This window comes from Odocoileus virginianus, chromosome 2 (genome assembly GCF_023699985.2).
Source record: "Odocoileus virginianus isolate 20LAN1187 ecotype Illinois chromosome 2, Ovbor_1.2, whole genome shotgun sequence".
Taxonomy (NCBI): Eukaryota; Metazoa; Chordata; class Mammalia; order Artiodactyla; family Cervidae; genus Odocoileus; species Odocoileus virginianus.
The window spans coordinates 92,544,749-92,560,043 of NC_069675.1; the positions used below are offsets into that span (position 1 = coordinate 92,544,749).

The window sequence follows — 15,295 nt, forward strand, 5'->3', positions numbered from 1 at the left end:
AGGTTTAAATCCAGGTCTCCAGTCACCAGTGCATATTTAATACTTAGGATGATTCTTATCGTTTAGTGAGACTGAAGAAGGTCAAGGCTGGGATGATTTTTGACATCATCTCGTGGCCCAAAGCTGTGCAGACCTCGCTGCACACTAGAGTTACCTGGGAGCTTTCAAGGCTGACCGATGCCCGGAGTCCACCCCCTCAGACCACGTAAATCAGAACCTCCAAGGGAGAAAGAGCAGCAGTGGCAATAATTTTTTAAAGTTGCCAAGTGAGCGCCAGCCAGGTGGCTGATGTAGGCCCAAGCCGTTCGCTCACAGATGAGGACGCTGAGACCAGACTGGCCCCATGTGGGCCCCCTGACTCCACGGCCAGCTCTCTTCACTCTTATTTATTCTTGGTGTATCGTATCAGAAAGTCCACCATGTGGGTGTGACTCAGCCATGGTGAAATTTTGCTGGTTGAAGTGTTGTTTGCCAGGTTTCTTCACCAGTGAAGTTTCTATTTTTCCTTTCGTAATTAACGTGTACTTTGTGGGAAATACTTCAAGACTGTGTAAACAGCTCATTCCAGATTTTCACCTCCTAGTTTCAGCATCTGTTGGTTTTGTCACTCCATCCTTCCTGCAGTATTTCTTAGTTGGCGTTTTATGATAAGGAAGAGTTTTCTCTTGTCCCCAGTTTGTGTATACTGATGTGGACTAATGGATTCGTATTTATTCTTACCATTCTTTATTTGATTTGCTCATCACTGTGATGGGAGGCCTGACCTTCTGCTGTTTTTCCCTCATTCTTTGAGAATGTCTTTACTTGATGCAACAAGATGTTGCATGTTCCTTCCCTACCCAGCACTCAATCAGCCACTTCTCCAAAGAGCCCCGTTTCTTTTAGAGAAGAATCCTGGAATCCCAAATCGGGGCACTGGGCATTCTTATCACTTTCAAGGTGCCATTGCTTCTCTGGCCCCAGGAGATAGAAATGTATTATGTATGTGTGTGTTGGGGCACATGTACATACATGTAAATGTACATATGTACATGCATAAACATATCTACATGTGTTTATGTCGGTACCCGATTTTCTTCTTTTGAAGTATAGCTGATTTACAGTGGTGTGCTAACTTCTACTCTATAGCAGAGTGACTCCGTTCAGTTCAGTCGCATCCAACTCTTTGTGACCCCACGGACTGCAGCACGCCAGGCTTCCCTGTCCATCACCAACTCCCGGACCTTGCTCAAACTCATGTCCATTGAGTCAGTGATGCCAGCCAACCATCTCACCCTCTGTTGTCCCCTTTTCCTGCTGCCTTCAATCTTTCCCAGCACCAGGGTCTTTCCAGTGAGTCAGTTCTGCTCAACAGGTGGTGAAAGTATTGGAGCTTCAGCCTCAGCATCAGTCCTTCCAGTGAATATTCAGGACTGACTCAGTTATACACATGTATTCATTCTTTTTTTTTTTTTAATTGTTTCCCACTATGGTTTATACAAGGAGATTGGATACAGTTCCCTGTGCTGTACAGTAGGACCTTGTTGTTTATCCGTTCTAAATGCAGTAGTCTACATCTAGTAACCCCAAACTCCCAGTCCATCCCTCTTTCTCTGCCTCTTGGCAACCACAAGTCTGTTATCTATATGGTGAAATACTGTGTTCAGTTGCTCAGTTGTGCCCAACTCTTTGTGATCGCACGGACTGTAGCTCGCCAGGCTCCCCCGTACATGGAATTTTCCAGGCAAGACTACTGGAGCGGATTGCCATTTCCTCCTCCAGGAGATCTTCCCAACCCAAGGATCGAACCCATGTCTCTTACATCTCCTGCATTGGCAGGTGGATTCTTTACCACTGTGCCACCTGGAAACCCACAATGAAATACCATTCAGCCATATTTCAGGCATATGAAATATTGCCATTTGCAGCAGCATAGATGCAACTAGAGATTATCATACTAAGTAAAGTAAGTCAGACAGAGAAAGACAAATACTGTTATGACTTCACTTATACGTGGGATCTAAAATGTGGCACAAATGAACCTATATACAAAGCCAAAGCAGACTCACAGACACGTATCTGCTTATTAAAACCAGGTTACTACTGACACATCTAGTTTCAGAGTACATTCTCATCTTCTTCCCATCATTTTGCCAACTTCTCTACCTCAGCCTGCACATTAACAGTCAGCATCCTTCAGTGTTCCATGCTGGGCCCACCTATCCTCAGTAATCATGATGCTGGTAACACCCAAACACTCGCTTAGGTCTCACTCCTGTCCTTGTATCTGGGTGGTCCTCACCAACCAGCCTTGCATTCCTGGCGCTTGTTTCCCCACCAGTGTTGGCCAGTGTCTTCCCTTGGATGTCTCACACGCCCTTCAGACCTCACACATCCAAAATGGGACCCTTCAGCTCACCCTGCGCTTCCTGCCCCCGCGCCCACATCCCGCCCAGCACCCTTTCTCCCAGCTGTTTGAGGCAGAACCTCAGAAGCACCCTTGACTCCTCTGCTCTTGTTCCTCATAGCCCATCACCGAATCTCTTGATGCGCCATCTAAATACCCTCCCTCTGTCTCCTGCCCTCTGTTCTCACTGTCGCAGCCCTAGCCCAGGCCCCCAGCACCCCTTGATTTACTGTCAGAACCTCCTCCAGGTGGTCCCGCCTCCAGCCTTACCCTTATCACCGCATGGGAGACGTCCTCTCCAGCTCAGAACCCTTCAGTGGCTCCCCAGGGGCCTCCCGGGGACGTTCAGGCCACTGTAAGTGGCAGTCAGGGCTGCTTGTGAGCTGGCCCTCTGTCGTCTCCACCCTTACTTCTGTGCAGCTGTAACAAAGACTGGGATAGTCTGTAGCCACCCCGACACAAGTTCTCTGACAGGTGGGAAAAGCAAATTGCAGAACAGTCAGTTATGCTGTGACGCTATTTTTGTTAAAAACACCATTGAAAAAAGGAAAAGGTGAAAGTGTTAGTCGCTTCAGTCATGAAGTCTTTGCAACCCCATGGACTGTAGTCTGCAGGGCTCCTCTCTCCATGGAATTCTCCAGGCAAGAACACTGGTGTAGGTAGCCATTCCCTTCTCCAGGGGATCTTCCTGATCCAGGGATTGAACCTGGGTCTCCTGCATTAGCAGCCAGATTCTTTACTGTCTGAGCCACCACGGAAGCCTGTACCCAAAAAAGATGCTACATTTCTTCTTGACATGCAAGCTCATAGGTGAACACAGGAAAAGGAGGGACTGCAAGAGCCGTGTGCAGACCACTACCCCGGCTGTCCCCAAAGGACAGGGCTCTGGAGTCAAGGGGCATTTTCACATGACTGGACTGTTGGGAGTTGCTTCTTCAGAAAACATTCATTTATTGAGAGGTTGAAAAAAAAAAAAAACTTAAAAATATACATGAGTTGGTTTTGAGATGGTGAAAAGAGCCCGGGAAAACAAGGTGCATCTCCTGCGCTGGGCTAGGTCCGACCCTGCCCAGGTCTGTGCCGCCCCCGTCGAGGCTTGGCCTCAGTCGCAAGACAGTGGCTGTGGGTTGACGAGCTCAGTGTAGACCTCGCCCGCCTCCCTGAGCAGCGTGCTTGCTCCTGGTGGCGGTGCTGGCCCCTCGGTTCTGCCTCTTGTTCTGCGCTCACAGAGCTCCTCTTGTTGCTCTCGAGCTCATGGAGGAGTCTTTGCACGTGGGCACCGGGGAAGCAGATGTGAACACATGGTGATAGTGACCCTGCCCGGGAGCCCCTCAGCGAGCCACGGGGGAAAGTGTCGCTTAACTGGATTTTATCTTTACTTCGAGGGAAATGTAGCTGGTCCCTGCCCAAGCCTTGAAGTACTTACGGAGTTTTATAGTTCCCTGGTGGCTCAGACGGTAAAGCTCCTGCCTACAGTGCGGGAGACCCATGTTCAATCCCTGGGTCGGGAAGATCTCCTGGAGATGGAAATGGCAGCCCACTCCAGTATTCTCGCCTGGAAAATCCCATGGACAGAGGAGCCTGGTAGGCTGCAGTCCATGGGGTCACAAAGAGTCGGACACAACTGAGCAACTTCACTTTTCACTTTCTGCAGCCAGGTGAGGGTGTCCTCCTTCATGTATTTAGAGTCTGCGGTGGGTGTGTGGGCGTGGCAGCCACCCACAGCCCAGCTCCGTGGGCTCTGACCGCCCAGCAGAGACCCTTGAGGGTCCTCCCGCACGGCCCTTGGGGGTGCTGCTCAGAACGGTGGGGCAGGAGGGCCCCCAGACTCCTCCCAGGATGTGGGGACGGGGAAGGGTGACATAGGCTGCAGGACTAAAGTGACAGTTACTGTCAGGTGCTCTGCGTTTGGAAGGTGGGGGCAGAGATATGGGGGGGGGGCCTTCCTAATCACCCACACAAAATAAAACCTCAGAGACCATTCATTTGTGGTGTGAAGGGATCTTTATTTGAAAAGTGCAGTATTTCTGACTGACCTGGTAAAATTGGCCTCCTGACACCCAGGGGCAGTTCTCTGCTCTTGGCTTTGGGGCTCTTTCCAGGGGACGTTTAGCACCTGGACCAGCAAGGGCCTTGCTCTCACAGGGAGCTTGACCTGTGACCGTAGGGACAGCAGATGCCAGGAGAGCCATGGTCAGGGCACCCAGGGAGGCTCTCCCGGGCAGGCTTTGCCTCTGCACCCCCAAAAGCCTTTGGCCTCAGATTATATAATTGAATGTGGATGCAGTTGTGTTTTTATGTAAAAGCAGAGAGAAAGACAGAAAGGTCTATCTTGGAGGGGCTTTTCCATCTAGCGCAGGGGTGATGATAGTTGACTGAGGACTTAGTTTGTACCTGGGGCTTTATGCTTTTAACCTCATTTGAACTTTGCAGACGTCCAGGTATGACTTCCTTCCTTCTGCAGTTGAGGAAGCAGGCTCAGAGAGATGCCACACTTGTCCCGAGTCAGAGGTGGGCGGTGGGGTGCCTGCCACAGATCCCTGGCCCCTTCCCAGCAGTGTACTGCGGCTTGGGCGTGCCTGTCCCCCTCCACGAGGACAGGTGCCTCCTTCCTGCCACGGAGCCGCCTCGTGCGTGGGACTTGGGAGGCTCTGGTCGTAGCCAATAAAGCACCGCTTTTGGCTTACGAGTAACATGGCTAAACCGATTGCTGTGGGGATCCAGAAGAAAGTTGTTGGCCATGTGTAAACTCAATTGGAATGTCACCTAGCAGACAGCGCTGGGGCGTCCACAAATATCTTCCAAGGAATTTCCCCAAAGTGAAATCACAGAGAAAGCAGAACGGGCTTGACTGTTTTAGTTTGCAAATGAGTTTTGAGAAATGGCCCTGAGATCTTGAGTTGTTGGCATTTTTCCCATCACAGACTGTAAAGGACTTTTGAAACGCCCCAGGAAAGGGGGGGAAGAAAGGGCCGGGTTGCTGATTATTTACAGCTCCGAGCCCCAAGCAGGTACCAGAATTAAAGGCCTCCCACCAGTCCAACTGCATGTAATTTTATTGTGAAAATGACTGCCTGCCAATAAGTCACGTTGTTCACCCTCATCTCTGCGAGGACTTCTGAGGAACACAACTGAGCTCACTTAACACCACTTGGCAGCCATAAGCAGACGACAGTTGAGATGCTGGTGATGGGGTCTTTTTAAAAATTTTACAACTTCACCATTATTGTCCAGTCGCTAAGTCATGTCTGACTCTTTGCGACCCTCTGGACTGCAGCATGCCAGATTTCCCTGTCCTTTATCACCTCCCAGAGTTTGCTCACATTGTTGTCCATAGATTCGGTGATGCCATCCAACCATCTCATCCTCTGTCGCCCCCTTCTCCTCCTGCCTTCAGTCTTTCCCAGCATAAGGGTCACATTTTCACCATATGACTTTATGAATCCTTGGATCGAGTGTGCTGGAATTAATTCATGTGTCGATTGGAGTATTTCCTCTTTGAGGAAGGTATCTGCTGGTCCAGCTCCCAAAGGCTGGTCAGCAGCGGGTTTGTGTTGAGCCTGCAGAAGTCCAAAGGTGTGTGTTTAGAAGCGAGAATGAAGGGAAGGCACTGAGGGATTGCCTTGGCAAGTAAAATTATAGTTCCCATACGCAGGAGCTATGGCCCTCTCCTGTTGCCAGGCAGAGTTCCCGCAGATTCATGGCAGAGGTGTCTGTGCAAACAGGAATCCAATTTATGTCCGAACAGAAACGACATGCAAATCGGACTTCTTCCCCCAAGGAAAGCCAAGGCAGGTAGCATGGTCAGTTGGAAAATAAATAAATAAATAAATCCCTCCCCCTTTCCTTCTTTAGAAGAGGGAGTGGTATTAATATAGTAGCAGATTAGAGCTTTATTTGTTTAAACCTTGCAGATTCTGTAAGCATTCACAATCCTCTTGACTTGTAGTGCCTGATTGTAAAAAGAACAGTTGAATGAGCTCATTGTTCCCTGGTTTTTTTCTGTAATGTATTTTACAAACACTCCGGTGACAGGCCTGACACGCTGATTTCTATGTACCCGCACTTCAGTTTGGGATTACAGCATTAATAACAGAGTTCCATGCATCATGCCATTTTTAAGCATGATCGTTATGATAAAGGGCATATACTTAATTACAGGCCTGCTTAATTACAGCTCTGTTGAAGCTCGTTTGTTTAGGAGAATGCTAATTGCGCTACGGAGCCCACGGCACATCCTTGCTTTCATCTGCTATGTGCCGCTCGGTGCCGAGGATCAGCATTTTGTTAAAACTGCCACCAAAAATAAAATTGAAAAAGAGGAAAAGGGGGAGGGGGAGAAGGAAGAAGATGAAGAAAGCACTCGTCCTAGTCCTGAAAGGCGGCCTGCCCGGCGCGGGGCTGTGGGCCTGCACAGAAGCCCGTGTCTGCCGTGCGCCCCTTTCCACCCTCACGGCCCCTCCCGGGACAGATGCCGTGTGGTCCCCGCTTTACAGGCAGGGCGGCCAAGGCCCAGAGAGGTGAGACAGCCACACATCTGCTGCACATCCTCCCCGCCACAAGCACGGCATTGCCACTGCCAGCTGGGCACCTGGGCTCAAGTCCTGGCCCCGTCAAACTCCCTTACTCCTCAGGCTCGGGTTCCTTAAATGTTAACTTGCCCGTGATCATCACGGAGGTGACGTTATTTGGTGCATGCTGGCTCCCTCGTGTGTGGTCAGTAAATGCGGTTTCCTTTCCTTCGCACTCTCTCTGGCCTGAATTTGGGCAGGGGAGAAGTTCTGCTACATCCAGGGTTTCAGGGGGCCAAGGGACCTGGACAGTGGACCCCCTGGGCCCCGGAAGCTCCACCTTTGGTGCCGGTGAGCAAAGGACAGACCTCTGTGTCCTGGTTCAGGGTTGTATCCGCGGATCGGTCAGGCTGTGTCTGTGTGAGAACCGTGTGCAAGCCCAGGCTGCCTGGGAGGGCTGGGGGGCGGGGGCGGATGAACAAACGTGTACCCGCTGAGCAGTGGCTCTGTGGGGGCTGCCCCTCGGCCCCTCCACCACATGTCCCCCTGACTGGGACCCGGCAGTGGTTGAAGGCTAGGAGGAGGAGTGGGATGAGGCCAGAGCACCAGAGCGCAGTAAGGAAGGACACGTGCTCCCCCATGAGGAGCACGGACGATGATTTATGAGATCTTTTGGAACATGTTAAAAATGAGTGCCATTGATTTTAAGAATTATGTCTCACAAGCCTCTAGATATCTTAAAATATGGAAAAGCTGCCCAGATAGGGAGAATAGAAATGGATGTCCTAGAATTAGAAGGGGATTTAGCAGTCCCACAGATCAGCTTTTCTACCGACACACAACATCCCTCTCTAACCCCCTGACAAGTGGCCATGTGTCTGGAACTTTTTCAGCCGGTGCTGTGTGTCCTTCCTGCTGGCTTCTCCAGAGGAGGACAAGGTCTCCCCTGGAAATCGTGCCCTGACGCCAGCCCCTCTTCTTGTGACAGCTCTCAGAACACGTGCATACACTTGACCATGTTCACCTCCAAGACTTATCTGGTGATGGTGGGTGTTCAGTTACTCAGTCGTATCCGACTCTGTGTGGCCCCATAGACTGTAGTCCACCAGGCTCTTCTGCCCATGGGATTTCCCAGGCCAGAATACTGGAGTGGATTGTCATTTCCTTCTCCAGGGCCTCTTCCCGACCCAGGAATCAAACCTGCGTCTCCTACATTGCCAGGCAGGTTCTTTACCACTGAGCCACCAGGGAAGCCCCTCTTCTGTCTGGACCAGAACCCATCTAGCTGCACTTCTTCCCGCATGTGGGACCCTGGACTCTCAGGTGCCCCCTAGAGCAGCAGGTCTGACGACTTCCTCTCCTTCCCTCCTGTGGGCTGGCCTCGGGTCCCTCACCAGGCTGTCCAGGACGTCGCTCTGAGACTGCAGTCCCAGCACGGAACTCCTCCCTTGAGCCCAGAACAGACCCAGGTGGTGATTGCCCCTCCCTGGCATGGGGAGAGCTGCACTGTCGTTTACGATGGCAGCTCCCAACTTCTAAACAGTCAGGTCACGCTGTTGACTTGTTCCACTACGGACAAATCTTTTTTTTTTCTGTGTCTTCTGCTGTTATTCTAGCATGAACATCTCTTTCATTCCATCTGACGCAGTTGGCATTTTGGACCTAAGGTACAGGTCTTAACACTGACCTTTAACAAATTCCATCTATTAAATGTAGCCCATGACCCTGACTTTTTGAGATCTCTATTGGATTTCTCTCCCTTATCCAGTCTGTGGGCTGTCCCCATCGGCCGCATATCGGATATGCCTACTCTGCGTGCCTTCACTGAAGTAATTGATAACGCCCCGGGCACCCTCCAGAGGGGTTGCTTGAGGTCAGTGTCAATCTATTAATCAGCTTCTTGAACATCTAGTCCAACCAGTTATGGATTCTCTTACCCTTAACATTGTCCCAGCCATACTTATCTGTCTTGTCCATTTGGATAATGTGAGAAATCTGTCAAATGCGTTGTTCAAATCTGCCTTCTTTTCAGCCTACCATAGTCTTGGCTATACTAGATTTTTTTTTTTTTAATAAATGAAACTTGGTTGGCAGACCATCTGTTCAGCAGACTCTCAGCGGCTCCTGGGGACCTGGCTCCCCTTTTCAGGGAGTCCTAGCATGTCACCCCAGAGGCTGGTCCTCTCGAGGCAGCGCTCGTGCATTCAGCGGCTTCTGCCCCCAGGACCCTGTGGATTCACTTTCTTTTCCTCCAAGACTGCTCAAGTCTGTTATCTCGAAGAATGCAAGGAGTGTCTGGCTATGCCCATCTTCCCGTCCTGAACTCTTAAGATGAAGTGGAAACTTATCCCCAGATTCTCATCTTTCTGTCCCTCCCCCTCAAGGTCGGATTAGGTCCACGTGGTTCTCCACAGCGGCTCCTCTGCTGCTCAACCCCGTCAGGAGGCCACCGGCCCCCTGTGCTGAGGGCCACCCTCGTGCTGCCTCTTGCTTCTCAGTCTTGGGAATGCATCCTCCCTTCTGTCCAGACATCTCCCAGGCTGGAGCCCCATTACAGGGGATGCCGAGCTCCCCAGGCACCCGCTGTGCTGGGACAGGAGGGCAGAGCTGACTCAGACGTGGACGGCTGGAGGCCCACGGCCAGCAGAGGAGACGCGGCCATAGCCAGGCACCCGGGGGGCAGCAGGGCTTCGAACACAGCGTCCTGCAGGAGAGCACGCTGAGCTGACCCCAGAGGAATGGCGGAGGGGCGGGGGTGGACATCGGGTGAAGGGGAGGGGCAGGGAGCACCCCTCCTTGGCATCCCCGTCTCTTCCCTTCCAGCCTCATGCTGGGCAAGGGTCACCACCCTCTCTCACTTCTGCCCAGGGCTCCCCAGGCCTCTCATTTCCTGTGGTAATCCGGCCCTTGCAGGTCAGCGTACCATGTTTTCAGAACATAAGTTCACGGAACAAACGTTGACATTTTGCTTGGAAACAGATGTCACCAGCGAGAAGGGCGATCTTCATCATATCTTTCCAGAACCCCCAGATGCTATGATGGTCTTTCAGCACCAAAGGCAGAAAGCCCAGTGAATGACCAAACAGGGTTCCCAGCCCAGGAATGTAGCCAGGACAGGTGACCACAGGGGCTTTGAGAGTGTGAAGGAGAGGTAAGGTAGGCTGTGGTTTCCAGCGTCTGATATGGGGTGGGCAGGGTGTGGGCTGTGGCTTCATGCTGAGGGGACTGACTGTGGAGAGAAGTGTGGATCCAGAAGACAGTGGTGGGTGTGACTTGGGGCTGTTGGCACACATAGTCACCTCCTGGCTGGTAAGTCTGATGGGAAAGAGCTGGTCGAAGGGCCTGCTGGACACTTGGCAAGTGTGTGGTATTATCAAAACCGTGAAAGGCCCTGGTGTGGAAGCAGGTTTGCTGTCAGAAACAGCAAGTATCCCTCATAGAAGGGCCAGAGATTAGAGTCACTGCTTCCACCTGTGTGGCCCCCAACCCCCTGTCTGTGAGTGATCAGAAATGCTGCCAGTGTGGTGTGCCCACCGGCCAGTGTGGCATCAGGAAGCAGCTGGGGTCAGAGTGCCACGTGGGGTGAGCCTTGACTTCCAGCCATGGTGGGTGGATGGTGGCAGCCACAGGGAAGGGAGCTTGGCCCTTCCCTTGGGTTCTGGGTGGGCCTTGTCCTGTCTCTTCTAGAAGGCATCACAGCCTTTCAGGGATCATCTGTTCAGGGCCGTTATATTCCCAGCTGTAAATGTGCGCGCATGGCTGTGTCACTTCAGCCGTGTCCAACTCTTTGTGACCCCGTGGACTGTAACCCACCAGGCTCCCCCGCCCATGGGATTCTCCAGGCAAGAATCCTGGAGTGGGTTGCCATTCCCTTCTCTATGCTTGTAGAATGCGTGTAGGTGCTCAGATTTCCTTAGTATATTTGTGTATATGATGTCCTGCGTAAGGTGACTGTGGGCTCCCTGCTCCTTCCTGGGGAGGTGTCACGCTGTCCCCAGTGCTTAGCTGGGTCTCCAGGCAGAGAGGGCAGGTCCCTGGGGCCTCTGTGATGCGAGGTCTCTGGCCACAGATGTCTCTGTCTGAGCCCCGTGGCCCACGCAGCCCTCCCAGGAAAGGAGGGGGTGTCCCATGCTGTGGTGGGGCTGGCCATACTAGTTCCTTTTCATACTTCCCAGAGGAGGCTCCATTTTTTTCCTGCCCAGAAATGATGAAAGTAGCTTAAAATGAGACATTTGGCTCATCTTGTTGATCAGAGAGGATTTGTCCCCAAATTCTTTTCTTACTTCCTTTTCTTCTTTCTGCTTCTGCAACTCTTTATTTATTAGGACTTAAAAAAAAACAACATTGTCCACCACCAGTGTCCCAGAGAAGGCCCCCCGCCAGCCCCCCCCACGAGATGACAAGGAAAGCAGAGACCTTCATTCCCAGGGAACTAACTCATCGCTCCACCTCTTTCCGTGACCACAACTCACCAGAAAACTGCGAGGCCCCCCACGCCGTGCCTGTGGCTGGGCCTGGCAATGCCAGTCTGGCTTCTGCTCAGGGCTGATGGGGGCACTGAGCCCCGGGAGAAGCCCCTGCCCACCTCCCCAGCCTGTGGCCGCCCAGCCTTCACGCTAGGAACGCCCATGTCACGCTCTGTACAGGGTGACCTGTTCCCCCAGGTGCCAAGGTTTCCTCATGGACGTCAGAATCCCTCATCCCGGGAGTAGGGGGATGCAGCCCCAGGGCGTGGCTTGGCGGCGATGATGACCTGGGCACACGGTGGATGCGGGGCTGCAGGAAAGGATCTGAGCCCCTGACCCCTACCTTCCCCATTTTCCTTTCTGGGAGCCCATTCCCACCGCTTCTGTGTCCTCTGAACACCGAGCAGACAGTTGAGCCTCCATCCAGCCCTGAAAGACCAGGAGCCAGCAGTGATGGCCACATAGCCCCGTCCACCGAGCTCATAGGGACAGCTCACACCAACTCCTGCGCAGGCCACACCGCCCTCCTTTTAAACCCAAGCACACCCAAGGTTGTGGCCAGGGTTCAACCCAGTCTCTCTGACTCCAGAACCACTCTTTCCCCCCCAACCTGGGCCTTTCCTGTGAGCCTGACGGCCTGGCCGTGATCAGGGCTCGGCCAGGAGGGCACCTCATGAACAGAGTCACTGCCCACCTCCGCCCCGAGCACCCGGCCTTGTCCCTTCACCCCATTCGCCTCTGTCCTGCCCCCAGCCCCTCAGTGGCCCCCCCCCATTCACTGCTGGGACCCTGGGTGGGCTCTGGACCATCCCTGCTCTCAGCTCCTGTCTGCACTTCCCGCCGGGTGTCTGCCTCACTCACCAGGTGTGTGTCGTGGGAGCATGGATGGTACCTGGGCACACGTCCCCCTTGGCCCCGCTACCTGTGCCCATGTCAGCCGGCTCCAGCCTCTGACCGGCCTGTACTGTCCATGTCAATAGCTCAAGTTACTGAATGTCAGTGGATCTGCAGTGCCATTTATTTTCACTTGTTTTTTTTCCCCTCTTCTTTTGCAGCCATGGATGGTGTGCCTTTTATGATTTCAGAGAAGTTTTCTTGTGTTCCAGAAAGTGTAAGTTTCTTGCATGATCACCCTCCCCTTCAGCTTCCTTCACCCCTAGCCTAAGCCCTCTCTTCACAGCACTGCAGGGCCATCCTGGCAGCCCCCAAACCCCTCCCCTGCCAGAATCATCCATCGCTGCCCTTGTGCCCCACCCCACTCCCCACCACCAGAAGCTCAAGAGAGCAGGACTGTATAGATGTTCGTAGAAGGTGCTTGATAAGTGAGAGAAAAGAAGGGGTGAGGGTGGGGAGGGAGCAAGACAGATGAACAGACACACTCAGACGCAGACACAGCCGAGGTTTCTTGATTCAGATGTGATGGTGAATTTTTCTGAACCTTGCTGGCTGTAAATGTTCCTGGTTTCCAGCTCACCTTGTTAATTTCCGCTCTTCTTTATTTAACATTGACAACGTTTAGCAGAAAGCAAGCTGCTAACCCTTTCCCATTGAGCAGAAAGCAAGCTGCTAACCCTTTCCCATTGTCATTGCCGCATCCTGTGACGACCACATTCTCCACTCGATGAGTCGCAGGCATCTGAACAGGAGGGCTGGGCCTGCCCTCGCAGGCTGCTCTGCCTGGCAGCTGTGGATCTGCCGCCCACAGCAGGCCAGCACAGACCCCCACGGTACACAAGAGGGAACCGAAGCCATGCTGGGCCCCCAAGCTGTCTTTAGTGACAGAGGGACTGAGTGAACTAGCCAGGCCTGAAGGCCGGACCCCAGACCTTGAGAGGCACCCGGCATGCACGGCCTTGCAGGGCCCGCCTGCCACCGCTGTGCCCTGCCACCGGCGGTGCCTGCACCCCTCAGCAGTGCAGGCCTAGTCTGAGGGCTCAGTAGACTTGTTCCTGGATTTTTTTCAAATCCTTGCTGCAGAAGTTTGCTCTTGAGTAGTTAATAAACACGACAGCCCTGGTTTGGGCACCAGCTCAGAGTCCTTCAAGCAAAAGTGTTTTTCTTGGATCCAGCTTAAAACCACCCAGCTTGCGATCTGACCTGCCCTGGAGTTTCCATTTTCATGAAATATAATAGGCCTCCTCTGAACCCTTCTGTTAAGCAGCTTAATCTTGGGAAAAAAAGAAAAAAACGCGCCCGTGATGTTGACACGCAGAGCCTGTGTAACTTCAGCCGACCACTCACTCCACTTGGCTGTGTTGCCATGGAGACGCTGGCTCCTCTCCCGCCCGCGCCGTTGGAGAGGCCATTCTGTCCTGCGCTGAGGCTCCAAGCGGGCAAGTTTAGTGGGGCAGTTACAGCCTAATGATACAACAGCTGGACCGCCGCTGGAACCCCGGGCCGCGCAGGCAGGCGGCCCATGCTCGCGCCGCTCGGGCTGGCAGCAGGAGAAAGCCAAACTGTTTTGTGGCCGCTGGCAGTGCAGCTCCAGGAGCCGAGAGCCTAATCCGGTGGCCCTGTCCCAAGTCCGGGCTCTGCCGACTCAGCAAGTGCTCAGGCAGGCGGACGCGGGCCAAGTACAGCGCTTCCCCCTTGCTTCTCTCTCTGATCTCCCCGCAGCCCGGCCTGGTCAGCCAGGAGGGGCCCGCCCGCGATGCTTTGTAACCAGAGAGGAGGTTGATGGAGGGATTAACCTGTCCTGCTACATCCCGCCCAGAGGCGGAGGTGCTGAGCCCCGTCAGAATCCAGGTCCCGGGGCTCGGAGCCGGCCTCTTTCTACCACCCCTTGCAGGGAATCCACCCGCCCCGGCCCGGCTCAGGCTCCAGCTCTTGCCCCCTGCCTGTGGGCTGCAGTTCAAAACCACGAAGGCCTCCAGGGATTTTGTCTGACTCTCAGGTTTCACCTGTTCACCCCCAGCTGCTGGCCCCGAGGGGGTGGGGGGGCTACCTCGGGAATACAGACCATGGGGATCCCAGAGGGGACCTAGGCCAGGGACCTCAGAGACAGGGCTCCCTTGGCCCCTCACTGTGTGTTTCAGCCCAGGCTTCTCTGGGCCTCCAGCTGATTCTCGTTGCCGTGTGTGTTTAATTTTTTATGCTGTCTGTGGAAAAGCCAGCATTTTCAAAGAAGAAAGGTCCCCATCTCTATGAAGTTTTAGAAACAAACACCCCATTAAAATGGTGTTATTATTTCCCACCACCGTTGATTTCTCAAACGACCATTGATGGGCAGTTGGTTAGTTCGTTCACCTGCTATTTTAAATGACCTCGAATTCCCTCCAACCCCTTCCCTGATGCTGAGGAGTCCCAGGCAAGAGATGGGCTGCCTGCCTCCCCAGAGTTCCTTAGACCCGTTCCAGCCCACAGGCGGGGGCGGTCAGGGCAGTGTAGAGAAGCCATGGGCACCTCCATCCCGCTGGCTGCAGAAAGAGCACGCTCGCCTTTTCGGGGGGTGGGGGGCAGTCAGAGAGGGACAAGAGGCAGCAGTTATTGGTGACAGTGACGGCCTTTCAGGAGAGCTGTGGCCGCCCCCCACCCCCGACCTGGGTGCCTAAGCAGGAGTCCCCACCAGAAGGGACCCGGTGGCAGCCAGGTTTTCTGAGTCTGCTCCTGGTCCGTTTACACTCATGCAGCACTGTGGGGTCACGCTGACAGTTTCTGTGGGAAAGGAGTGGAAAAAACACCAGATCACAGTGGGGTTTGAAGTGTCGCAGTTGTGAAGAAAAGCAAATGTGAAGCAGCACTTTTTCCAGCCATGTAAAAGGATGACTTGATGTATTTTCAGATGCAGCCCTTTGATCTCCTGGGAATCACCATCAAATCTCTGGCAGAAATTGAAAAAGAGGTAAGCAAGCTCCCCAGAATGGGGCAGGGGGAGGCCCGGGTCCTTGCTGGCCGGCCCAGCATCTCCATTCCACATTGAGGGTGTGTTCCAG

At 53.3% G+C, this 15,295-nt stretch overlaps 1 protein-coding gene across 1 annotated transcript in view; it reads left to right on the top strand.

Annotated features, from left to right (window-relative positions):
• The window catches only part of MVB12B (multivesicular body subunit 12B), a 190,577-nt gene that overhangs the window by 150,939 nt on the left and 24,343 nt on the right, over positions 1-15,295 (top strand). The window contains exons 8-9 of the mRNA XM_070453021.1: positions 12,419-12,474; positions 15,145-15,204. Coding sequence (XP_070309122.1) covers positions 12,419-12,474; positions 15,145-15,204 — 116 coding nt within the window. The remainder of the gene's footprint in view (positions 1-12,418; positions 12,475-15,144; positions 15,205-15,295) is intronic.